The sequence below is a fragment of the Zalophus californianus genome, chromosome 9, assembly GCF_009762305.2.
Source record: "Zalophus californianus isolate mZalCal1 chromosome 9, mZalCal1.pri.v2, whole genome shotgun sequence".
In the NCBI taxonomy this organism is placed as follows: domain Eukaryota; kingdom Metazoa; phylum Chordata; class Mammalia; order Carnivora; family Otariidae; genus Zalophus; species Zalophus californianus.
Genome location: NC_045603.1, coordinates 90,368,500 through 90,394,182, shown reverse-complemented (window position 1 = coordinate 90,394,182; position 25,683 = coordinate 90,368,500). Strand labels below are relative to the sequence as shown.

Below are 25,683 nucleotides of genomic sequence, written 5' to 3'. Positions count from 1 at the left end.
GTTAATTTTTAAAAATTGAGGTATAATTGACATATAATAGGTATACAACATAATGATTTAATATTTGTGTATACTGCAAAATGATCACCCTTTTGAATATGCAATACAGTATTATTAACTATAGTTGCCATACTGTACATCACATCTCCATGGCTTATTTATTTTAGAACTGGAATTTTGTACCTTTTGACCCCCTTTACCCATTTTGCCCCCTCCCCTTTTCACCACTCTCCGCCCCCATTTTTGGACACCACCAATCTGTTCTCAGTATCTATCAGCTTGTTTTGCTTTTTTAAATTTAGATTCCACATATAAGTGAGATCATAGAGTATTTATCTTTCTTTGCCTTAGTTAACTTAGCATAATGCCCTCGTGTTCCATCCATGTTGTTACAAATTGCAAGATTTCATTCTTTATGGCTGAATAATACTCCATTATACATCTATACCACATTACATATATATCACATTTCGTTTACCCATTGATCCATGGATGGACGCTTTGGTTGCTTCCGTACCTTGGCCATTGTAAATAATGCTACAATGAACGTGGGAATACAGACAACTCTTCAAAATACTAATTTCATTTTCCTTGACTATATACTCAGAAGTGAGCTTACTGGATCACAGAGTAGCTCAATTTTTTTTCTTTTAGAAAACTCCATACTGTTTTCCATAGTAGTTATACCAATTTACATTTCCACCAACAAGGCACAAATGTTCCATTTCCTCCATATCCACACCAACAATAGTTATTTCTTCTCTTTTTGATGATAGCCATTCTAACATATTTTTTTTTCAAGATTTTATTTATTTGACAGAGAGAGTGCATGCACAAGCAGGGGGAGTAGCAGAGGGCGAAGCAGGCTTCCCACTGAGCAAAGAGCCTGAAGCAGGACTCGATCCCAGGACCCTGGCCTGGGCCAAAGGCAGATGCTTAACCGACTGAGCCACCCAGGCATCCCGCCACAATGTTTATTACACTTGAAATTGAAAAATATATTCATGATATTTAGAGAAGTCTTCTCCCTTGTTTTTCTTTTTTTAGAGTGTATCAGCTAGTTTTGGTCTTTTGCTATTCTATATATTAGCATTAGTATGTCAAGTTTCATTTTCAACTGGGACTTTTACTTGGAATTGTATTGAATCTGTGCATCAATTTGGAAATATGTTGGTTTGCTTTCTTTCAATTGCCCACTCAGATTTATGGTTAGAACCCCCATCTTCTCCCTGGGTTTCACCATTCCTTGTTGGTTACTTTTTTTTTTTTTTTTTTGAGAGCGAGAGAAAACACATAAGGGGTGAAGTGGAGGAGGGACAGAAGGAGAAGGGAATCTTAAGTAGGCTCCACAATCAATGTGGAGCCCCACACTGGGCTTGATCTCAAGACGCTGAGGTCATGACCTGAGCCAAAATCAAGAGTCAGAGGTTTAAGTGACTGAGCCACCCAGGAGCCCTGTCATGGTTACTTTTGATCCTCACTACATCTTAGTAAATGATCCATTCATTAAACTCTCCTCAATTCTACATTTCAATGTGCCAGATTTTTTTTTCTGCCGGGAAACATACTCAGTCAGATTTAATTTCAAGTACTCTTTATGTCTTCATGCTTTTTACATGGCACATTTTAAAATTACATTTTGTTTGTTGCTAGTTATAGAAATGCAATTAGTTTTGCAATACTTTTTTTAAAAATCCAGCAACCTGGGCGCCTGGGTGGCTCAGTCGTTTAGTTCTGCTCAGGTCATGATCCCAGGGTCCTGGGATCAAGCCCCGCATCGGGCACCCCACTCAGCGGGAACCCTGCTTCTCCCTTTCCCACTCCCCCTGCTTGTGTTCCCTCTCTCACTGTATCTCTCTGTCAAATAAATAAAATCTTTAAAAAAACAAATAAATAAAAATCCAGCAAACTTGCTAAACTTTCATTACTTCCAGTAATTTATATTAGATCTTTAAAACATTTTTCTTTATATATAATCTCCATAAATAATCTTTAAATCATTACAGATTTGTAACTTTCTTTTCAACACTTATGCCTTCTTGGATTATCTAAACATCTAATAGAATACTGTGTTGGAGTGATATTACATTAATTGCATTAATCTGTCTTCTAATACTAAACTCCCCTTGAAGTCCCTACCATTGATCAGGATGCATAATACTCTCAAAAACCACAATCCAAATGAGGAGGAAGTACACTTTTTAAAAACCAATTTTCCCGTTTCCTTTTTTTAAAAAAATGAACTATCATTGACATACAATGTTATATTAGCTTCAGATGTACAACGTAATGATATGACAATTCTATACATTATGCAATGCTCATCACCATAAGGATAGTTACCATCTGTCACTACATAGTCATACACATTCTTTAGAGACATATCAGTTATATGCTTATCTACACACAATGAGGAGCAAATGGATATATATTTTTGACTGACTAGCTGTTTTAACTTTTTATTTACGTCCATCAGTAATGTATTTAATCAGTAAACAATCATTTGTTGAGCATCCACTAAATGCCATTCGCTCTTCAGTACTAGAGTACAAAGATGCCAAAGTCATAACCATTGCCATGAAGCAGCTCATATTTAAGCGTATGAATGGAGTCTCTGTGTGTGTTGGACCATAGGGTGAGGTTGGCACAGAGGAAGTAGAATCAAAGATAATGGAAAACATATATGGCAAGTCTGTACTATAGATGAATGAACAAAATAGACTGTGGAAGTACTTCAAGTCCCCATTCAAGACTTGAATTTTGAAATACGATACACGTTTATTACAAAAAAGATGACGGAGAAGGAAACATTCAATCATTTGTGCTATTTTTCGGTATGTGCTAATATATTACAGTATTGGGGATAAAGTGGTGAAAGAATCACAAAAATCTCTGTCTTCGGTTTACAGTCTAGTAACAAAGGAAAGAAACAACTTGCCCCAGATAGGACTTTTCCTGCTTACAAAGGTTTTGTATGAGAAGACAACCAAGAAGTCCGGTTGTTACACAGAGCAGTGATACCCATACCCTAAGTGGGCTGCCTGCAGGAAGATCATACCAGAGTTTCTATTTATATTTAGTTTTTAGATTCTTCTAGTATGTTTTTGCCTAATTATAATGCACACGCATTTAATATACACATTATTATCCCCATAATGGGAGTGCCGATTCAAGTTTTACTGATGTGAATATTTTATCAAAAAAGTTTGGGGACCACTGCTCTAGAGACCTTCAAAGTCCTTAAAAGGGAAAGCGATTTAAATTTAACTGTATTTAAAGTCACATAACACTCATGTCTAAAATGCTAGCAGTACAGGAATTTTTACATAGTCCCTGGAGAAATTATTTTTCTTATGGGCCTTAACGACAACCCCAGAGGGGCTGCCTTTGTAGTTGTTAAAAAGAACTGAAAAAAAAAGTTCTTAGAGGATGTTTGCTGGTTTGGGCCGCCGCTGGGAACTACTCTGGTTGTCCATTCTAGATTAGATGTTCAGACAGCAAGCACAGTCCAGCCAGTTGTATTGCTTGGCGCCTAATCCACAGGGGCCGCCGGGTCCAGAGTCTGAGACGAGAAGTCACAGCTTTCGCACTCACCAGACTCCGCCCGGAGACAGAAAGGACGTTTCCGACTGGTCAGAGCTTGGCGCCGGGGAACTCCGCGGCAAAGTCCAGAGCTCCTCCATGCGTACGTAGCCGGCGTGGGGCCGGCATCACGTGCCCAACGTGCGCTGATCTCGCGCCTGCGCGCTGCTGTCTTAATCGCTCCGCTACCGGGCAAGCTTGCCTTCTCGCTAGATCGTCACTTCCCGCGGACGCTTGGCGTCATTGGGATCGTCACTTCCTGCCAGTACCGGTGTGGACGGTGCGGGTCGTGGCCGCCGGTTCTCCGGTTCTCCCCCTCCCCTACTTTCCTCCCTCCCTCCCTTTCCCTCCCTTGGCGGCTGTCGGTCGCCCGCCGCAGACTCCCTGACCCATCCCCAACCCTTTCCTGACCTCGGTGCTACCCGATTGGCCTCTTTTTCCTGTTTCTCGGCCCAGCCCCAGCCCCCAGTGTCAGGGCGGGGGCCTTGAGCCAGAGGCTCTGCGGCAGAGGAAAGAAAAGACAAGACGACCCTCGGCTCCACATCCGGATCGCTCGGTTCACTGCCGCCATGGCAATGAGGCAGACGCCGCTCACCTGCTCGGGCCACACGCGGCCTGTGGTCGATTTGGCCTTCAGTGGCATCACGCCCTATGGCTATTTTTTAATCAGCGCTTGCAAAGGTGAGCAGGGCCCCTGGATCCGGGTCCCTGACGACTAGGACTGGGCCGGAAGGTAGAGTGGCGGGTACTCCCCAGTGCGGAACGGGGGATCTCAGTCTTTGAGATTGGGGCCAACAGTGGTCTGATAGGGAAAACACTGTATTAGGGATTCCGCAGCTGGAGTCAAGGAAGGCTTTTCTGATTCTCTGACGAGGCTAAGTACTGCCCCCAACTTGGGGCTCTCATTTCGCTTTTATTGCTATTTTTGGAGAAGCGGGACTGTACACTTGCCTAGACGCCTCTGCCATCATATACTGTAATCTTTCAAGGATATGGGGAATAGAGAAAACAGGAGGCCAGGCGAGTAATACCTTTCTTTATTTTAGAGACTTGTCATTGCCTTTACTGGACATTCCTATGTGGTATTAGGCCCATTTTTCAGTTGCAAACAGGTTCAGGTTAAAAAGTTTGTCCAAAATAAGACTCAAATCTAGGTTATTTTGATGCAAATCAGTATTCCCACCGATTTACAAATGCTTCAGTGAGAATGTCTGGCTTGTCTCTTCAGTTAATTTATTTCTGAACGTTTCTTAGTGACCCCAGTAAATGAGAATAGTTACACAACAAAAGCAGTTTAACACTTTGTTATTTGACACGATCACTTTATGTTTGAGTCTTAGATTTTAAGTAATTTGAACTTCTAAATCACAGTTTTTAAATGTGTTTTAGACGGGAAACCTATGCTACGCCAGGGAGATACCGGAGACTGGATTGGAACATTTTTGGGTCATAAGGGTGCTGTTTGGGGCGCGACATTGAATAAGGATGCCACCAAAGCAGCTACAGCAGCTGCAGATTTCACTGCGTAAGTATAGCCAAATCGGCCAGTTTGGAAGATCTCCATGGATTGTGTTGTGAAGTACTCAAAACTTCAGCCTCAGTTATTCATAAAATTCTGACCCAAAGCCTCCCATATAGAGCACATGATGTTTGATCTCACTAAAACTCTACTCTGGTCCTTTCTTCTTTTTTTTTTTTTTTTTTCTCTTCAGTGGTTCTCATCAATTTTCAGAGACTTTAAATGACTTATTCTGTATGTCTGGATTGGGACCCAGGAATTTGCATTACTGACAAGCACTCTAGATAATGAATCTTGGTGGTGGTTTTTAAAAATGCTCAACATGTGCTTCCTGAGTGATATCACACACTTCTGTGATGCCCTAGTGCTGATGGCCCAGATTTTTAGCCCTGTCTTACTCCGGTTTTGTTAACTGGCTTTACCCATATTTAAACTCAATTACTAAACTCAATTACTCTTCATTTTCTAAGTTTTTTAAGGTAAAATTTAAATATTCTTGATTTTTTTCCTTACGTCTGCTTTGTTGATTCTACCAGCAGAATGTTCTCTGTTTTTTATGCCTCTGCCACTAGTACCTTTCCTGTCTTTTCATCTTCCATAGTCTTCCTAAAAACAAATTTCATCATGTCACTTCTCTAATGATCTTCCTGCCTTCCCTGTGCAGTTTCAGTGGTTCATGACCTTGAGTGAACCCAAAAATAACCGGGGAAGCTTTAAAATATTCACATGCATGTGTCTGACAAATTCTGATTTTATTGGTCTGGGGATGGAGTCCCCAACATCTGTTTTTTTCTTTCCTAAAGTTCTAGTTGATTCTGATGTTAAGCCTTAGAATCACTGGCCTAAAGGTTAAATTTCAGTTGTTGGCCAGTTTAAAATTTGGCCTTATCCTAGTTTATCAGTATTATCTGACACTGCACATCATATGCCCTACAGTCTAGTTATACTAAACTTCTTCTTGCCAGAATACACTTTACCTATTTTGGTTTTTGGCTTTTGCATATGTTAGAGTGACTTGCAATGACCTACTTTCTCCTTCAGGGCACTTTCATATTTTACATAATCTTGGTATTCTAGTTCCTAATTGTGTTTATGACATAGCAGACCCTTAAATGTTTAAACTGAGGAAGGCGACGTCAAGAGCTATTGCGTATGATAGTAAACCTTGTTAGACTCAAGTCTTGTTTTTCTTTCTCCTTTTTCTTTCACAGAGTTCCAAACTAGGAGCAGTTGTAAATATGCTGCTCCTTTGTTTTAAGCAAATCAAATGTACAAAGTTTATTATAAAAAATGAAGGCAGATTGATTGTGATGATGGATACATGACTATGCATTGTTGAAACATGTAAATTTCTATACCACAGAATGAATTTTATGTATGTAAAATTAAAAAACAAGTTAAAAGTTTTTAAATAAGGAGAGGGTGATGTGGTGCTTACCTGGTATTAAATTTGAGATGAGAGATCCGTAAAAAAGTTATATATGTCAGCAGCCTGAACTTTTTTCTGTGCCTTCAATGACTAGATTTCAAGTATGTCTTTATGCATAGCCATTGTAAAGTTTTGTGCTGTGCCCTGTTTTGATTGTATGTAATACTGATAAAATAAGGAGCTGCTTGAATTTATATAAATCCTTTAATGTCAGCAGCTTCAGGCCAGATGTTGCTTTAGATGTCAGCATGCTACTTGTAATGTGTCATTCTCCTTTGTTAATTTGGTAAAAGTGATTCTCAGATGGAAGGCTTACAGTGAAAGTGTTCATTCCGTGTCCTGTGTTAAAACTTCTGGCACTTTGTAGTACTTAATTGATTTATGTGTTCTTGCTTCTTGAGGTCAGGTTATATTTTTTATATTCTCTGGCTTATTTAATACCTTATGTTTGTTGAGTAAATAACTAGAGGAAGTTTTCTAAAGTAGAGGGTAAAGAATGGATGAATTATAGATCTTGGTTTTGCTTCTGGAACACTTGTGTCTGATTGCCATGAGTTTAGCTTTTTTTTCCCCCTTCACTTCTCCAAAATTTGTTTTTTGCTCAGTCTAGTAGGAACATTGTCATTGGGAATGAATGCCATTGATTTTGTAACAGAGGTAGAAATTGGGATTTTCAACTCAAGATTTCAGAGGTTTGGTAGGTGGATTTTAAAAATGTCATTATTGAAACTAGGTCCCAGTCTGCTGTGGTAAGTTAATAAAGTGGTATTTTAAATTAAACATAATAAGTTTTAAATGTAACAAGATGTTAGACTCTATAAACAGCATTAAAAAAAGACAAATTTTTGAATTACAATTCTGAAAGGATAAGCTTTTGTTAACCTCAATTCTGGGCCCTGTCCATCATTGTTATTTACGTGAGTAAAATGCCCTGTCACCTTCTGCCTGATGGTCTTGCCCTGATCTTTAAGAGACTTTGTACGAAAGCTTGTTGGGAAGGATGCCTGTCTCTGTAAAATCTGTGAAGACTCTCGGTTTGTACATTTGATCAAATGATGTTACCAGTCCTCTGGAAGATAAAGAAGTAGACGGAAATTACTGCATGTGATAACGGCCTCTGAAATGGAGCAAGAAAAAAGGCGTGAAAAAATACGGCACTTTAAATACTTAATATATTGAGTCTTGGAAAGAGTAGTCAGGATTGTATCTTGCTGCCGGAGGAACAGTTATCTTTATTTAGGTCACTTACAAACCATTCATAGCCCAAGTCCCACATTCCAGGACATGTCTCTGGATAGGTATTCAGTGTTGTTTTTATCCTTAACATTTCAAGTCTCAGTGTCTGTGTTTACAAGTAGCATTAGAAGCGTGAGCCCTGGAGCCTGATTCTGCACCCGAATCCTGTGACCTTGGGAATTTATTTAACCTCTTTTTCTCATGTCATCATCTATAAAGATGAGAATAGAAATAGCGCTTATCTCATATGTCAGTTGTGAATAAATGAGTTAAAATGTTTCTAATATTGAGAACATTGCTTAAAATCTAATGAGTATGTAAGTGTTATGTGTGTGGGGTCACGATGATAGCTCCCATTCCCGCTAGACCAAATTCGTATTTGTCATTTTGGAACTTCTGTGGCTAAGGCCATGAAACTTCCTGGTTTTGTGCAAAGAAGGTTCTTAAATATTAAGAAGACATGCTTTTGCTCCCTGCCCCAGTCTCCCACTATATCATGGCAAGAAAGATGTAAGCATTCACTTTGGTTAGGCCTGAGTCCATGTGCTAGTTATGCTTTGTGTTTCCAGTTTGATCATGGGTGGCTTCTTAAAACTTCGGCTTTGGTATCTTAAGATGGGTGTAAAACCACATGGTTATTGGGAGGATTTGAGAGATCTTTTTCCACTTATATCCTTGGAGACTAGCATAGCGTCTTTTGCATAGTAGCTGCTCAATAAATAGTAGCTGAGTCTTACTCCTCATTTGTTCAGTGTCTGTCTTTGAAGAGTGGGAGTGTTATGTATATTCTCTTTTAATGATTTGTATGGAGCTTGCTGTTATGGAGCTTGAACCAGCTAAAGAATAGCTTCCCCAACTTGATTAATCATAGCTGGTATAAATCATTTTTAGGAAGTTCTCCCCACCTCCCCCATTCTTACGTTTCTCAGAAAATTCATTAATGTCATGTTTATGTAGAAGAAAATTTGGTTCTTTTGGAGCAAATATATTCAGCAGAGTTGGTCTGTGGGTCAGTTGGGAATGTTATCTTGAGGTAATTCAGGCAGTTGAGTCAGGTGATGAGGACACTATTCCCTGAAACACCCTCCTCTTACTATATTTTAATTCATGAAGCTAATATAAGCTTTACTTCCCATGATCCTCTTCTTAGCATCTCCACTTTCCTCTCGTTAAAATCATCTGGAGAGAGTGCCAAAAGTGGAGAACATAATTGTGCTCTGTTCCAGAGGATGATTAAATAGATCTGGAGTTGGGCCCTGAAGTCTATAGATAACCAAAGTGTATGATCACTTTTCTCTCTTGTAAAAGACAATGGGAAGGTCAATTTTTCTCTGAATAAGGTTGTTGATAAATTGAAGGTGGTATTACCTCCTTTTTGATGACTTAGTCAACATGTTAAGATAGCTAGGCAATGTTTTTCACCCAGAAAAGCTTAATTTTTTATTAGGGCTTTTAAAAAGTTAAGTAAATAAATAAATAAATAAATAATTTTAAAAAGCGGGGGGCGCATGGGTGGCTCAGTTGTTAGGCGTCTTTCGGCTCGGGTCATGGTCTGAGGGTCCTGGGATCGAGAGCCCTGCATTGGGCTCTCTGCTCCACAGGAAGCCTGCTTCTCCCTCTCCCACTCCCCCTGCTTGTGTTCCCTCTCTCGCTGTGTCTCTGTCAAATAAATAAATAAAATCTTAAAAAAAAAAATAAGTTAAGCATCTCTTTTGAGACTTGTGGTAAGTCTGTTCTCAGGGTATGAAAAGTATTGAACAGACAGCATTAATATATGCACGAAACGGGATATAAGGTGGATCAGTAGTTTAGGGAGGTGACAAGTACTTGAGTTGTGCAGGAAATAAATGCTGCAGGGTTCGCTGAGGAAAGGATACTGTTAATGGTGCTTCATTGCCCTGATTTGAGCCTTGCAGCCAGCTAGGTGATATCAGTTTCATGCCTGGAGATTGAAGAATACATTAGAAAACATTTAGGTTATTCCAGAATACTTTTAGGGCTGTAAGCCCTTTTTAGGACTCTTAACTGTGAATAACGAAATAGGCCAAAGTTAGTACAAGTGATTAGAGCATGCTCTGTCAGAGAGTGTCATCTTCAATTTTAGTGGTGTTTCTAAATAGGAGGGAAAAGACTATAGATCTCTTGGCCCCTCCTGGATGATACTACTTTGATCATGCTCTCCCCCCAACCCCCATTTATTGTTCCCTTTATTTTTAAAAATAAATGTCAGTTATATTAAAATGAAAATATGGAGCATAGCTTGTTTACTCTTAACAGTTCTTTTCCCAGTAAGCAAAGTTTTCTTGTTTATTTTTCAATGACCTCTTCTGTTATAAAATGAACTTTTTCCCCCCCTTCTTTAATCTTTTTTATTGGGAGAACCCCTTACAGTATTTTTCTAATGTATTATTTAACCATGATTCCCTAATGTAATGCATACATATATATGTGTATAGACACAAAACCACACGTATATTTTGGGTTGGAGGGGGTCAGAGAAACAGTTGAGAGGTTAAAAATCCTGTGTTAACATTATATAATCAAAGGCTGGGATATTTTGGGGGGAAGTTAATTGGATTAGAATTTGAGAATTTTGGGCGTCTGGGTGGCTCAGTTGCTTAAGCGACTGCCTTCGGCTCAGATCATGATCCTGGAGTCCCGGGATTGAGTCTCACATCGGGCTGCCTGCTCAGTGGGGAGTCTGCTTCTCCCTCTGACCCTCCGCCCTCTCATGCTCTCTCTATCTCATTCTCTCTCTCAAATAAATAAAATCTTAAAAAAAAAAGAATTTGAGAATTTTAAGAGTCAACTCTGAGGAAGACATGGGGAGAAAGTTTCTTCTTTACTGTCTTGATTTAAAATTTTATGTAACCTGTATCAGGGCCTTTCATTCTCCTGTAAATTCTTTTTAGGATTTCTTTTTTTTCATTTTTTTTGTTTGTTTTTTTTGTTTTGCATGTACATGAGAATAGAGAGACAAATTGGAAAGATGAAACTTAAAATTGGTTAAAATGTCTTACAGCCTTGCTAAAAGGATATTATTGCTGTAGGCTAAAAGTAAGGATGGGCTGGTTCATTGATCTCATTTACTTAAATTTGTAGATCTTTTCCATTGTCAAAATTAGATTGGTTATATGGCTTCTACGGGGATAAATTTCTTTTCTTTTAGACTCATTAGAATATTTAATCAAATGAATCTTAACAGTGAGGGATATTAGAATGGGAGACTTATAATTCACTTATATAACATTTCGCATACCTAACTTACTTGGTTATCATCAAAATTACCATTGTATTTATCTTTTAATTTTACTTTTTACTTTTAGCAAAGTGTGGGATGCTGTCTCAGGAGATGAATTGATGACCCTGGCTCATAAACACATTGTCAAGACTGTGGATTTTACACAGGTATCAGAAAATGGAATTTATTTTAGGGAGTAAAATTGCTGTTATTATAGGATGTAATAATGGTCATGTATTTGGTTTGTATATTCTATATTTTTTGGGGGGCGATGTTAGGTGTATATTGGCTTATATATGATTTAATTGCAGATTAAGCTGTACAAATTTAGTTCCTTGGTTAATCCTAAGATACCATGGAACTCTTGGGTCAGTTCTCCATCAGTAGCAACAAACATCTAAAATGTGCAGATAATGTTTCCTCACTACTTTCAGAAGAGAGGATAAATTTGAGATCATCAAAGAGGTGTTACTTAGGAGGGAGGGGATCAGGGCAGGATCAGGGCAGCTGGAGAATATTCTTGTGGTAGGTGGCATAATGCATTTGAACGGTAGAGCTTAAAGGGTTTTGGCAATTAGAAGAATAAATGTTCTCTAGTATCATCTCAGAAGTAATTGGCATGTATTGCATTTCTTTGTGATGTCTGCAAACTTCATTTGGATTTTGGTTGGTGTTGAAGAAGTTTCAAAGAGATAGTAGCTATTAAAATGGCTCCTCTGTAAACAGTGTGCTTGTGTGTGTTTTCAGGATAGTAATTACCTGTTAACCGGGGGACAGGATAAACTGTTACGCATATATGATTTGAACAAGCCTGAAGCAGGTAAGTATAATTTATATGTGTTTGTATTGTATTTTCTTTTAATTTAAATAAGTTTTCTTGATTAAAGGAATCATGTTCCGTACTCAGATTTGAAATTAAAGATAGTCACAAAGAGAAAAATGAAAACAATTCATCATCCAGTATAATCACTACTAATATTTTTTAATTTTTGGTTCATAGTCTTTCAGTCTTTTCTTTTTTTTTTTTTTTAAGATTTTATTTGACAGAGCGAGCACAAGCAGAGGGAGAGAGAGGGAGAAGCAGGCTCCCTGCTGAGCAAGGAGCCCGATGTGGGACTTGATCCCAGTACCCTGGGATCATGACCCGGGCCAAAGGCAGCCGCTTAACCGACTGAGCCACCCAGGCGTCCCTTCCAGTCTTTTATCTATGCAGATATCTTTTTTTAATGTTGCTACATTGTGCTTACATAGTTTTCTTACAAATTAAAAATTCATCTTGCCAAATTTTTATCATTTAAGTTTAAAAAGGTACATAGCAGTGTTACTACTTTTTGGTAAGAAAGAATGGTTGTCTGTAGAAGGGTGAGAATTTTAGTGTGTGCATATTTTGTTCAGATTTTTGAACCATATGAATATATTAGCTAATCAGAAGAATTTTTAAAATTTAAAAAATTACAATTTTTTCATGTCCTTAAATATTCTACTGTTTTTAATGACTATATTGTTTTTCATGTTATGAATAAGTCGATTAACCAGTCTCTTACTGTGGCCCATTTGGGCTATTTACAAATTTTAAATATAAGTGGTGTTATGCTTAACATCCTTATAGCTGCAAAATATTTCCACAATTACTTCTATAGAATAACTACATAGAAATAGAATTGTTGGGACAAAAAGGGAGATACACTTGGAAGCCTTTGGTAGGTATTACTGAAGTGTGCTCCACCAAAGTATAAAAGTACATATCTATAGCTAACCTCTTCTGGCAAATGCTGATAACTAACTTTGTCTTTTCCAATTTAATAGAAGGAAAGTGATTCTGTGATATTGTGAACTTGAAAAAAAATTATTCATGAGATTAAAATACTGTTGAATAACATTTTAATGTGTTCTTTGTTAATAATAGTCTGTTTATGCCCTTTGCCAATTTATCTGTTGTGATGTTCATCTTCTTACTGGTTTTAAAGTTCTTTATTATATTTTGATTTGTCATTTGCTTTTAAATTTTGTTAATAAGGTTTATGGTATACACACTGTAAAGTTTTTGGTGGTGAAATTTATTTCCTTTATGAATTCTCTTACTGTGCGGAAGTCATAAAAGATGCCTTTTCTTCCCTGGTCCACATATTCATCTTTTTTGTAGTATCTTAATGCTTTTCTAGTCACATAATATATAATATATATTTCAAAAGCTACCAGATTATGATGAACAGGATTTTGTTTTATTTATTTTATAGTCTTACGTTTTGTATCGTGGGTATTATTTATTAATTTATGAACTTGAGAAGTTTGTAGGAAAGTCAAAGCTACATTGGATATTAAGCAGTTATTCTCAAGATCGTCTCTTTCCTAAAAGCATTTCTAAGATGAACAAACAGACTACATTTTTAGATTATTCTTCATTGGCACCTGGAGGTATTTCTCTTCATTCTCTTTTATAACTTTATGCCAAAACATAGCAAAGTACTCGGACCTCAATCAGTGTGCCTTTCTGACTTAGCAAGGTAGTTCAGGCCTTAGGCCCCTCTCAAAGCTGCTTTTTGAAAGTGGTTCTTCCGCTGTACTGGCAATAGAAATAATAGCAATTAACTGCTTTTACTGTATGTCAGACTCCAGGTTAGAAACCTTAGATGTATATTCTCATTTGATCCTCATACTCAAACTGTGAGGTGTAGTAACTATTGTTATCCCATTTTACAGATGAAGAAATGAAAGGGCTAAGTAACCTTTACTTCAGCAGGTTAAGTAACTTGCCCAAAATCAAAGTAGGGTTGGATGGCTTTGCCTCCAGCATCTGCATTTGCCCAAAGATAACAGTGAGCAGTTGTTCTTTTTTTTTTTTAATCTTTTGAAGGGAAAGTCTCCAACAGAGGTTCCTGGTGGTGTTTTGTTTTGTTTTGTTTTTTGAAGCTTTGATCTCATTGTAGAAATATTCTTGGGAATTACTGCATTGTTTTTTACTCTCTTTTTCTCCTGTCAGCCTACTTCCCTCTTTTTTCCTGTTTCTACCAACAGTGGCTTGGACGAGGGTCCCAGTGTTAGTGGTGATGTTGGATTAGCTTTTTTTTTATTTCATTGTGCTACAGTAATGCTTTTGAAAGCAGAAACATAGCCTGGAGGGAGTGGTGTATTCACTCCCAGATACTTATAGCAGCATTGTTCTTGGGTTCTTTGTCATGCAGATAAATTTTTGTTCCAGTGTAGAATACCAAATGTATTTTGTGGAAACTGTAAGTTTGCATTGTGTTGGGCTTTGAAAAGTTGCAGTTTAATTTGAAGTGTACTTCTTTTCTTTTTACATATTTAATTGTTCCAGTATTGCTCAGTTTAAAAAAGCAAGTATTAACAAATGTAATTTAAATTGTTTCATTTTAAGAACCTAAGGAAATCAGCGGTCACACCTCTGGTATTAAAAAAGCTCTATGGTGCAGTGAGGATAAACAGATTCTTTCAGCTGATGATAAAACTGTCCGGTAAGTAATTTTTCTTTAGTGATTTAAAGTTGAAAAATATTTGACCTTAGTGATTATATTTTAAATACTTCTCATAACTCTATGTATGAAGGATTATCTCTAAACATTGAAACTTAAGCTGCACATAGGTCACATTTTTCTGGAGCTATCCATTTACTGTTACAAACCTAGAGCAGAATCCACAAGACAATTAAAATTACTGACATCTTTCTAAGCCTCTGCTCTTAACCTGATTAAGTGGACAAGCTGGCTATGGAGGGGGGTCCATGAAACTCCTGATACTGTATACATAATTTTGTGTGCTGATACCCGATTTTTTTCCTGTGGAAATATATATAGCTATCATCAGATTCACAGAGTGTAAGAACTGTTCTTTAGAGTGACGCTAAAATTGGTAAGATTGGGACTTAATGTCTTATAGCATAGTTTGCTAAGGGAGGTATATTTAAGTATTAAAGTTGACTTCACCAACAGGATACCAAGTAATTTAACATTGTATAGGAATCCCAAATTTCTCTGTATCATCTATAACTTATGAGTTGGAATATAGGAGATTTTACTACAACTGTGATTATTCTTCATTGGTTAATCTGTAGATATAATTGGGACTTAAGTTTTTTTTTAAATGAGTAAATACCACCATATTTTCCTCTTCCTTTTTTGCAGCCTTTGGGATCATGCTACCATGACAGAAGTGAAATCTCTAACTTTTAATATGTCTGTTAGCAGTATGGAATATATTCCTGAGGGAGAGATCTTGGTAATAACCTATGGACGATCTATTGCTTTTCATAGTGCAGTAAGGTATGTCCAAGAAATACTTTTTTTTTGGTATCTTAAAAATTGGAAGGCACATGTGAAAGGTATTTAACTCTTTAAAAAGGCAAATCTTGGCCTATACTATATAATATGGGGAAAAGTTTCCATACTATTATTAATATGTATTTTAAGAATTTGATATACTGAGGAATTAATCCAGTTAATTTCCAATATTTAGGGAACATTATTGGTAAAATTTAGTAACTTCTAAATTTTCTTTTTTTTTTTAAATTATATTTTTCTTAAAAGGATTGCTAGACTGGTGTTATAATTAATGTTCATTACTGTATAAAGCCACTGTCATCTTGATTCTCTTATTAATTTTCCCTTTATAATTTTAGAGAAATAGTGATTTTTTTCTTCTATTCTGAAGTTTGTGTAGATCTAATGATGTTTTTTAAAAACAGATTTAATTTTTTTGTGACTATAAATGTAGTTAAGTGCCCTTGTTGAAAATTTGGAAAAGATAATTTTAAAAAATTTGCCCACTATTCTTCAACCATAGATGCCAGACTGTTAATGGTAGTTGTATTTTCCATTAGTCTTTTTTTCTTTGCTACACATGTATAACATTATATGTGTGTGTTTGTGTGGGTATTTTTTTAGTTACTAGGGCTCTATGAGTATAATTTTGATTTTTTATTTTAAACTATTCTTAGCTATTAAAAACTGTTTGAAAATATTTTTGCTAGGTGTATTGCATTATAGGTTTTACTAAATTATGTTTCAGTTTGTCTGAAAAGAGCTGATGTCCAAACTCATTGATGTTCTTATGAAGCTGTTCGTGTGCATTGATTCTTATTATAGCTGTAGTTCCAAATTTGGTTATTCTTTCAAAAGTTCGATAGTAAAAATAGAACCATCTCTAGCAGTTTTTATATTTTTGTGGTATTGAAGGTTTTGTTACAGAAGCTTATAAATTTTCAGCAATTGAGAATAATGTATAAATAATCCGTTATGTTAATTACTTATTATAAAACATTTTCTGTTCTCAAAGATAATGCGTGGTTGTCATGGAAAAATCAAACAATACAGAATTAAATTTCTTTCAATGCAAAAATCCAAATATATTAGCCATACTATTGTTAATTAGCCAGCACAGTCATTTCCAGGAAAGCACTCACTGCACAAAGTGTTTTTGTATTCCTGGAATGAACTACACTTGGCATAGTATCCTTCTGGACTTTTGCTAATATTATTTAGAGGGCTTTTTTTTTTTAACATCACTGTGTTTGACTAAATGAAGATATAATCATTTCTTGGGTTTCAGAAATTAGGAACACTTTAAAAGTAATTGTTTCCTGGTATTGTTTATGTAGTATTAAAAATTTATAAATATTATTTAAATTATTTTCCAGTTTGGACCCAATTAAGTCCTTTGAAGCTCCTGCAACCATCAATTCTGCATCTCTTCATCCTGAGAAAGAATTTCTTGTTGCAGGTGGTGAAGACTTTAAACTTTATAAGTATGATTATAATAGTGGAGAAGAATTAGGTGAGTTGCTCTCTTTTTCCTCCCTTAAAATGATACGGTTACATTTATCAAATGGTAGGTTTCAGTAATTAACACCTCAGCAAATTTTTCAGCTAACTAAAGCTTGTTATTTCCAAGTGAAAAAAGTAAAGGTTTTTTTCCATTTTTGGTAGAAGTATTTACAGAGGTGTAAACAAAGCATGCCAGATTCTCAATTTTACCTTTTCCTTTTAACTTAAGTTCATCATATTCTGGTAGTCTATACAATAGGGCAGTATATTTATTGGGGGTAGGAGGAGGCAGTCTTACATCAAAATCATGTTAAACAGATGTAAGGGTATTTGTTTTTTCTGAAGTATAGTGCTGGTATGTAGTCCCATCTACCTGGCTCCCCCTTTTGCCAATGTAAGAATCTCTAAGCTCTATTGAGAATAGTGTGGGCAAAAAACAGCTATGGTGTATTATAGGGATACCTTAGGCATCTGAATTGGAGGGGATTTTTGTTTGTTTGGATTTTTTTTGGAGTCTGACTTTTGCTTCCATTTTCATAATAGTCCTTCATGAAGGGGAAGGGCATGTTAAGATTAATTTGAAGTTAATGTATATCTAATTTTACATTTATCTGATTGACTAGGTTTGTCATAATCATGGTTCTCAGTATCTACTTTTAGCCTTCACAAAATTTTCTTTTTGAACTAGCATATTTAGTTTTTATAATTTCTTTTTCTGTAAGCTGCTACTTTGTCTAGCTGTCCTGCTTTACCACCCAGTGAAATTAAGCTTGTTAGAATTATACACAAAGAACAAAAGACAGCCTTATGTTTTGTTTTTTTTTTGGGAAAACTAATGGATTTGGGTTGGACTAGTGGAAGTTTGGTGAATGGACCATATAGAATCTATTATAATTGCTTATGGTTCACCCTTTATTGTTTGACTATGTGACTTTTAAATCAGAGATCCTTTTTTATTATTTAACGTCAGTTTTCAGAGTTTCAGAATGTTGTGGTCACACTTTTTATTCTTTTTGAAAAAGAGGTAAATTACCTGCCTGAGATCTGTGGTCACAGTAGTGAACACCAGACCTTGGACCCCAGCTTATTCTCATTCCAAACCTCTCATATTCTTTCTACTCTCATGAGAATTTGTACTGTCGTGATAATACTCTCTTGATACTCTCTGGTTGGACAGAGATGGGAAAAGATGAGGGTCCTTGAGTTGAATGGACCTGAAAACAGAATAGAAGCAAGCATTGGTCTAGTAAAATAGTAAAGACTTGGAAAACACAAAGGTGACGAGGCATTAGAAAAATAGAAGAGGAAAGTTCATAAATAAGGATATGACTTAAACAGAACAAAACTACTACTGACCTGTACATTTTCTCATTAAATTCCCCAGACTAAAATATTTAAGGATCGGCATTGATCTTGAATCTTCATGTTCTGTGTGACAGAATGACTAGTAGACTCTAGTCTGGTAGGAAATTAAGAGGCAGACTGTGTAAAAGAGCTCCATCTGGTGGCTCTCTGTGGTCATAATAAGAATTGGTTCCCTGGTAAATAGGCAGTGAGTTTAGAATGTGGAAATTGGAATTGAACTGACAGACTTTAGATCTGCTTTCTGTAAAATTTACTCCCTTCACCCTTTTTGGGACATGAAGCCATATATATATGTTTTAAGAGGGACAGTATGACACCATAATGTGTGTTAGAATTGGAAGGGGGTAATTTTACAGAGAAATGGTAGACATTATGTACCACTTTGTGATAAGAATCACTTTATTTTTAATGAAGTTTAGTTCTTTGAATTTGCACTTAAGATTTTCACATCTTCCCAATAATACAGACAGTATTTTCCTTAGTGTATCAATACTTAACCAACATTTAAGTATTAAATTATCTAATAGCCCTTCTCCTCTTTTTCAGAATCCTACAAAGGACACTTTGGTCCTATTCACTGTGTGAGATTTAGTCCTGATGGAGAACTCTATGCCAGTGGTTCTGAAGATGGAACATTGAGACTATGGCAAACTGTGGTAGGAAAAACATATGGCCTTTGGAAATGTGTACTTCCTGGTAAGCAATTTGTATTCAAAGTTATCAAGTTAAGGGGGGGTGCTGTAGATTTTAACTTATTTGATATGGTTTAATCAGAGAAGCCCATAATTATAAATTGGCTACTGTGTTATTTTGTTTGGTTAAATTTTTTTGTTGTGTTTTCTGTTCTTTGTGTGTGTGTGTGTGTGTGTGTTTGTTTGTGTTTTCTATTCCTGAATTTCTTTACACTAGATCCTTTAGTGAATGACATGGACCTATTTCACAATTTGCCATAGGGCAATATAAAGAATTTCTAAGTAAATGTATTTAATCTCTGGTATTACTCACTGATTCTTATTAATAAGGTAGACATGTGTTTTTTTTATTTGTTTTTTTTAAGATTTTATTTATTTATTTGAGAGAGAGAGAATGAGAGATAGAGAGCACGAGAGGGAAGAGGGCCAGAGGGAGAAGCAGACTCCCCGCCGAGCAGGGAGCCCGATGCGGGACTCGATCCCGGGACTCCAGGATCATGACCTGAGCCGAAGGCAGTCGCTTAACCAACTGAGCCACCCAGGCTCCCGGTAGACATGTTTTTAATAAAAATACTTAGTTATTGATCCCAAAGTAGTTGTGGTATGAACTTAAAAGTGAACTTTGAGGAAAGACATACTATTTTAGAATCAGTTATTAAAAAAGGAGAGGTTCCTATTAGGTTTTGTAGCTCATTGCTTAGAATAGTGTTGGTGTACTCTTCTTATTAAATACTGGAAATTGTTGGTAATACTGTAATTCACATAATCATGATTGCTTTTCTTTTCATAGAAGAAGATAGTGGTGAGCTGGCAAAGCCAAAGATCAGTTTTCCAGAGACAACAGAAGAGGAGCTAGGTAAATACTAATGAATTAACTTTTGTAGAATCCTGGGGGATTTAAAATTGAAGTGTTAGGTGAGTTTTACTTGTTGACAAAGGAAATTTATTAAATATGAACATACTTAAATAATGGAAAGTTTATGTATATGTATTTTTATATACATATGTATTTTTATATACATGTTTATAAAATAAATATTTTAAGTATCTACTGCATAGTTCAGTCATGGAGATATAGTGTGGATCTGAGGTGATTACTCTTATAGTCCTTGGAGTCTAACTTGAGGCAGTTGCTAAAATAAAAAAACAAATTGTCACAGTTATATTTGTTATTTAACATTTATTGAGCGCTTACTATGTACCAAGTGCTGTTTCCCAAATCTAGAATTACAGATTGTAAGATGCACCGATCATATAATATTGTTTGAAACTTGAATAAATAAAGGAGGGGGCCAGATCTTTCAAGATAAGGCTTTAATTCAGTGCTTACTAGATAGTTGGAATCACTGAAAGCTTAGCCTAGAAGAGGGGACCCTGGGAAGTTCAGTTATGGTATAAAAGAGTTTGATGGGTGAAATATAGGAACTATTTTTTCATTGCATTTTCAGTGCCATGAGTCTAGTCATGAATGGTATGTGCCCTTGTTCTCTTTTGCCTCCCCTCACCAGCACACTGAAAAAATCTTTTTATGCCTTCGTTACACAGAAATTTTCTTAAGTTGACTAATGCGGGGTTTTTTTAATTGTCATTTTTTCATTACAGAAGAAATTGCTTCAGAGAATTCAGATTCCATCTATAGTTCAACTCCTGAAGTGAAGGCCTGAGCATTAGGCATATGCCACAGATAATGTACAAGTTATGGACTAAAACAAGCAAGCAGAGAAAAGCATCAGCCTCCCAGAGTTACTCTCTGCTTAAGGCAAACATGAGCAGTAAATAATGGGGAATGTGAATTAGCTCCAGTGCTGGAACTAACTTGGTGTTACCTGTACGTGAAAAGGCAAGAGTATCAGATGAAGGCAGGTGGAATTAGGCTCTTGTGGTATGATGGCCTGTTGTCTTTTTAATGAATATGTGCAAGCCAACATCCAGTTTCTCTTATTACAGTTAGATTTCTTGTAGCTGTTTATGTTATTATGGAGAAGAAAAATATATTGGCCTATTTTTCTGACTTTTCCCTTAAAGCAGAAAGCCTTTTTTTTTTTTTTTTTTTGCTTTAGTTGTAAAGAAGAGGGAATACATGATAAAGTAATTGGTTTGATTTCTCTTTCATTGTACATTGCTTCTGAACATCTAATTGTTTTAGTTGTCTAAATAAAATGCCTCTAAACAAAACAATGTTTGTTTCCTGGGAAAAATCGAGATTTGAGTTTATAAATGGAAATTGCCAGAAAGTTTTTCTACATTATAACTATATCAAAAGACAATATGGTTAAACAATCTTTAGTAAACATACTGTTTCCTAATTTTGAAATTCAGTTACTTGTACTGGATTTTTAAAATTTCCATGTTTTTCGATGGGTTTGCATTTACCTTCCTCTTGCATTGGATAGAAGTGCTTGACCTGCTTTTTAAAAAAATTTCAGAGTAATGACTTACTTAAATGACACATGGTAGTTATAAGAAAAAAAAAAGGTGAGTCAGAATTGGCAGAAAGCAGGAAAATCGCTTAAAATCGCACCATCCCCCAAATCTGTTAAAATTCAGTGAGCATTGGGGCGCCTGGGTGGCTCAGATGGTTAAGTGTCTGCCTTCGGCTCAGGTCATGATCCCAGGGTCCTGGGATCGAGTCCCGCATTAGGCTCCCTGCTCCTTGGGAGCCTGCTTCTCCCTCTGCTTCTCTCTCTCTCTCTCTCTCTCTCCCCCCCCCTCCCTCTCTCATGAATGAATAAATAAAATCTTTAAAAAAAAAAATTCAGTGACCATTAATGGCACTTTTGTGTATCTGTATGTGTGTATGCAGATAGAAAAAAGTGGGATGTTTATAGATCTGCAATGTTTATTTTACTTTATCCTTTAAGTGCAGATGGCATTCAAAAAACCTTTTTACCAACCTTCTAATAAAATGGGTCAACTGGGTTTATACTTGTACTTATTTTTTAAAATAGGAGTATATTAAACTAGTAATGGAAATACTTTCGACCAATGAATAACATCTCTTGTCAAATTGCTTTTTGTCTCCTTTTTCATCTTGTGAATGACCCTTGATGACTTTTCTTACAAGAAATAACCAAGCAAAGAGTAAGTTTCCAGGGATTTGTGGTAGTCCTAAGAAAGCACTGTTGGCTATGACAGCCTCCAGAAGGCCAAGAGAGGTATGTCATGGGGATAGATAGCCACTGACCAGCCACACACGGTCTCATAGGATGGTAGTTTTGTGTCATCTTGCCACATGCCTGGTCCTCTGCTTTGCTGTAGCAATATTGTCTGTACCATGCCTGCTTAGAGTCTAGTCAGAATCTGACTTACCTTAAAGTTGAGATTTATATGCGCCAGAGTGGAATCATGAAATTGCTGGATATTTATGAAATTTATGATTCAAGGGGATTTCGTCTACTTAGGTTTTATAAAAATCTAAAGACGATACACCGATACATGCTTACACATCACAGGGTGGCAGATAGCTTAGAATCTATGAAAGTTGTTTTGAGTTGTTTGTAAGTTGGAGAATTTCAGGCCATGAAGTTCTGTCATACCACACCTTATATTTCTTTTGTGACTAGAATGTTCATGATGGTCACATCTCTGGGTTGATACAAACTGTCAAGTTCTTAAGCTTTTAGCCCATTTTTAGATACTGGTTACTCAGGTAAGTCATTTCAGTTTTCAGCTTTTGCCAGATTAATAGAGTTGTTTTTGAACATTAGCTACTTCTGTTCTTGTTTTTTTTTCCTTAAGATTTTTTTTTTTTATTCGTAAGTAATCTCTCTATCCAATGTGGGGCTCAAACCTACAACCCTGAAATCAAGAGTCACATGCTCCATGTACTGAGCCAGCCAAGCACCCTGCTGCTTTTGTTCTTAATAACAGGACATGTTTTCAGAGATTAAGCAGACTCAACTAAGTGCAGAGCCCGATGCACGGGGCTCGATCCCATAACCCTGAGATTGTGACCTGAGCCGAAACCATGAGTTGGACGCTTAACTGAATATGCCACTTCAGGGACCCCTACTATTTGGCTTAAGGCTAACCTTTTTTGTAGTCATATATACTGGGTACAGACCACCTAGCAGACTATGGAAACAACCAGTTTGGTAACCTTTGTGTATTTTCTGTTGCTGCTGTAACAGATTATCACAAATTTGTCTTACAATTAAGGAGGTCCAAAATGAGTCTCACTAATCTAAAAATCAAGATGTTAACAGGGTTGCATTTCTTCTGAAGGACTCCAGGAGAGCCTCTGGTTCCTTGCATTTTCTTGCTTCTAAAAGCTGACATTCCTTGGCTCATGGTCCCTTCCTCTGTCTTCAAAGCCAGCAGCTTAGTATCTTCAAATCTTAGACTCACCTGCCACCCTCCTTCACTTAAAAAAAAAAAAAAAAAAAAAGGCCATGTGTGACTACATTGGACCTACCTGGAGTAATTTCCCCAGTTCAAGATTCTTAATGACATCTACAAACTCTTTGCCATATAAGGTCATATTTGTAGGTTCTAGGAATTAGGACATGGACATCTGTGTGTGTGGGCGGGGGGACATGGACATCTTTTGGAGGCTGTTAGTCTGCCTATCACACTATGTAATGGTAGAATCTTCTAGTATAATTAACTTGAGCAAAAAGGTCAAGTACATATCTACTTAAGTTGCATTTGTCAAAGTCTCCAGTGTTATTCATGTTTCTAACCTATCACTTTTCTGCTCTTGTTTTACTAAAACTTCGGCAGCAATCAGTACTTGTCTGCTGACTTTTTTTTTTTTTTAAAGATTTTATCTATTTGAGAGAGAGAGATTGAGTGAGAGAGAGAGCACAGGCCAGGGGGAGAGGCAGAGGGAGAAGCAGACTCCCTGCTGAGCAGGGAGCCCGATGCGGGGCTGGATTTCAGGACCCCGGGATCATGACCTGAACCAAAGGCAAACGCTTAACCAACTGAGCCACCCCACCCAGGCGCGCCTGACTTGTTTTTGAAATAAATTTTTTTCATTGCTATGAAACCACACTCTTGGTTTTCCTTATACTTTTCTGACTGCTCCTATATTTGCCAATTCTTCCTTTTCCACTGGGCTGTACTTCCTAGTTCCATTTCTCCAAAGGGGGAATAAAAACCACATCTATTATTAAGACATTCAGTATTTTCTGATACCTTCTAAATTTGTATATCCAGTCTGTCTCCCTGAGTACCACAGTTTAATGGCATAGTTGAGTGTTGCACCTTAACCTTTGTAAGTATCTCAGACTTACTTAAGACAAATCTTAATTTTTCAACGAAACTGATTTCTCTCTCAACTTATTATTTATTCCAGTAACCAGCACTACCTATTACTTGTTCAAACTAAAAGAGAAGTCCCTGGGGCACCTGGGTGGCTCAGTCAGTTAAGTGGCCGACTCTTGGTTTTGGCTCAGGTCACGATCACAGTGTCTTGGGATTGAGCCCCGAGTCAGGTTCTGTGCTCAGCACGGAGTCTGCTTGAGATTCTCTCTCTCTGCTTCTCTCTTGCTCATGCTGTCTCTCGCTCTCTTGCTCTCTCCCTCTCTCTAGAATAAAATCTTTAAAAAAAAAAATAGAAGTCCTTTGAGTTCCTTCTCATCCCCGTTTCTGTTTTATACACAAGTCCTGTGGGCTTTTCTCAATCTACCTTGCCTCTTCTCCATTGTTATCCCTCTAGGCCAGGCTCTTTATTTCTCACTTGATACTATTGCCATGCCTTGTTGACTACCCTTCTTGTCCCTGCTCCCCTACCCTGCCCTCATGCCATCCACCCTCTACATGGCAGGAAAGGTGATTGCTTTAGGATTTGAAGAGGCCAGGGGACTGCCTTATATAAATCCGTAGTGGCTTCCCATTATACCACTATTTTTTATTATGATCAGACTTTGGCCTTCTATGACCTTTTCATTTTTCCTTTGCTTGCTTGCACTGCTGTAGCCATGGTGGCTTCATTTCCATCTCAAGGCCTTTTCACTTGGCTTGCTATGTCCACTACTTGGTCCACTCTTCCCTAAATATTTGCATGGCTAACCCTTTCTTGTAATTTGGGTCTCAAGTCCTCCTGTATCCCTTCTCTTGTCACTTATTCTTTTGCCTTTGTTTTATTCATAGTTCTTATCACTATCTGAAATTATCTTACCTATTTTTCATCTTCAACAGTACTACCCTTTGCCTAGAAAAGAGGCTGGTATGCTAGTAAGTGCTCAAAAGTTGTTGAAACAAGGGCCTAAATTAGCAACAAATCTTAACAGACCAGGAAGATAATTTTCCAGTTATCCCGCATGCAGCAGACATCCTGTTCACTGAAGAAGCAGACATGGTAGGAATCCATTCAAAGCCCTTGCCCATGTACAGTCAAAGGCAATCTGAGGCCCATTTACCTAGGAGAGTCCAGCTTGTATGATGGTCTCATCTCCACCCATTGTTTCCCATTCCGTTTTTCTTATAGAGCCTCCTCTTTATGTCCTACTGTGCAGTAGGTTATGGAAACTGAATTCCCACCTAGTTTTTAGTCATTTCACTTTGTGTATCATTACTTCTCAGTTTTAATATCATCGAGAGGTTTTGCCCAAGAAACCAGGATTGAGTGTGGTCAGTAAATTGTCTTGAGAATTTTTCCTATCAGTAAAGTTCAACACATTCTTTTTAATGGCTATAAAATAGTATGGTAAATATGTGCCATAATTTATAATTTAAGATGTTACATTTTTAGTAGTTCAAATTCAGTGGAATTATTAATTGAGCTGCCTTTTCTTTTTTGAGACTTAGGGTAGAGGGATAGGGCACATAGATGTAATTTTCCAGAAGGAGCAACAACAAAATGGGAATTGAAAATGCAGACTAGGGGAAAACATTTC

At 37.0% G+C, this 25,683-nt stretch overlaps 1 protein-coding gene across 2 annotated transcripts; it reads left to right on the top strand.

The window, feature by feature from the left end:
- The first annotated feature begins 3,826 nt into the window (after window positions 1-3,826).
- On the top strand, window positions 3,827-21,016 carry LOC113922585 (serine/threonine kinase receptor associated protein). 2 transcript variants are annotated; one of them, XM_027594634.2, is made up of 10 exons: window positions 3,827-4,263; window positions 4,972-5,107; window positions 11,093-11,174; window positions 11,755-11,827; window positions 14,384-14,480; window positions 15,147-15,284; window positions 16,658-16,794; window positions 18,696-18,845; window positions 19,635-19,697; window positions 20,444-21,016. In XM_027594634.2, exons 1-10 carry the CDS (start codon window positions 4,152-4,154, stop codon window positions 20,503-20,505), a joined length of 1,050 nt encoding a protein of 349 aa, XP_027450435.2. In that variant the 5' UTR covers window positions 3,827-4,151; the 3' UTR covers window positions 20,506-21,016. The 2 variants fall into 2 exon arrangements, with proteins under 2 accessions (XP_027450435.2, XP_027450434.2); XM_027594633.2 differs by having other exon boundaries at window positions 3,828-4,263; window positions 19,632-19,697.
- Window positions 21,017-25,683: the final 4,667 nt, after the last annotated feature.

Excerpts from the sequence above, each read along its gene's own strand:
- LOC113922585 (XM_027594633.2), top strand. The coding sequence starts at position 4,152 with ATGGCAATGAGGCAGACGCCGCTCACCTGCTCGGGCCACACGCGGCCT. Across the intron at positions 5,108-11,092 it reads GCAGCTGCAGATTTCACTGC|CAAAGTGTGGGATGCTGTCT; the intron begins GTAAGTATAGCC and ends TTTTACTTTTAG. Across the intron at positions 19,698-20,443 it reads GACAACAGAAGAGGAGCTAG|AAGAAATTGCTTCAGAGAAT; the intron begins GTAAATACTAAT and ends TTTTCATTACAG.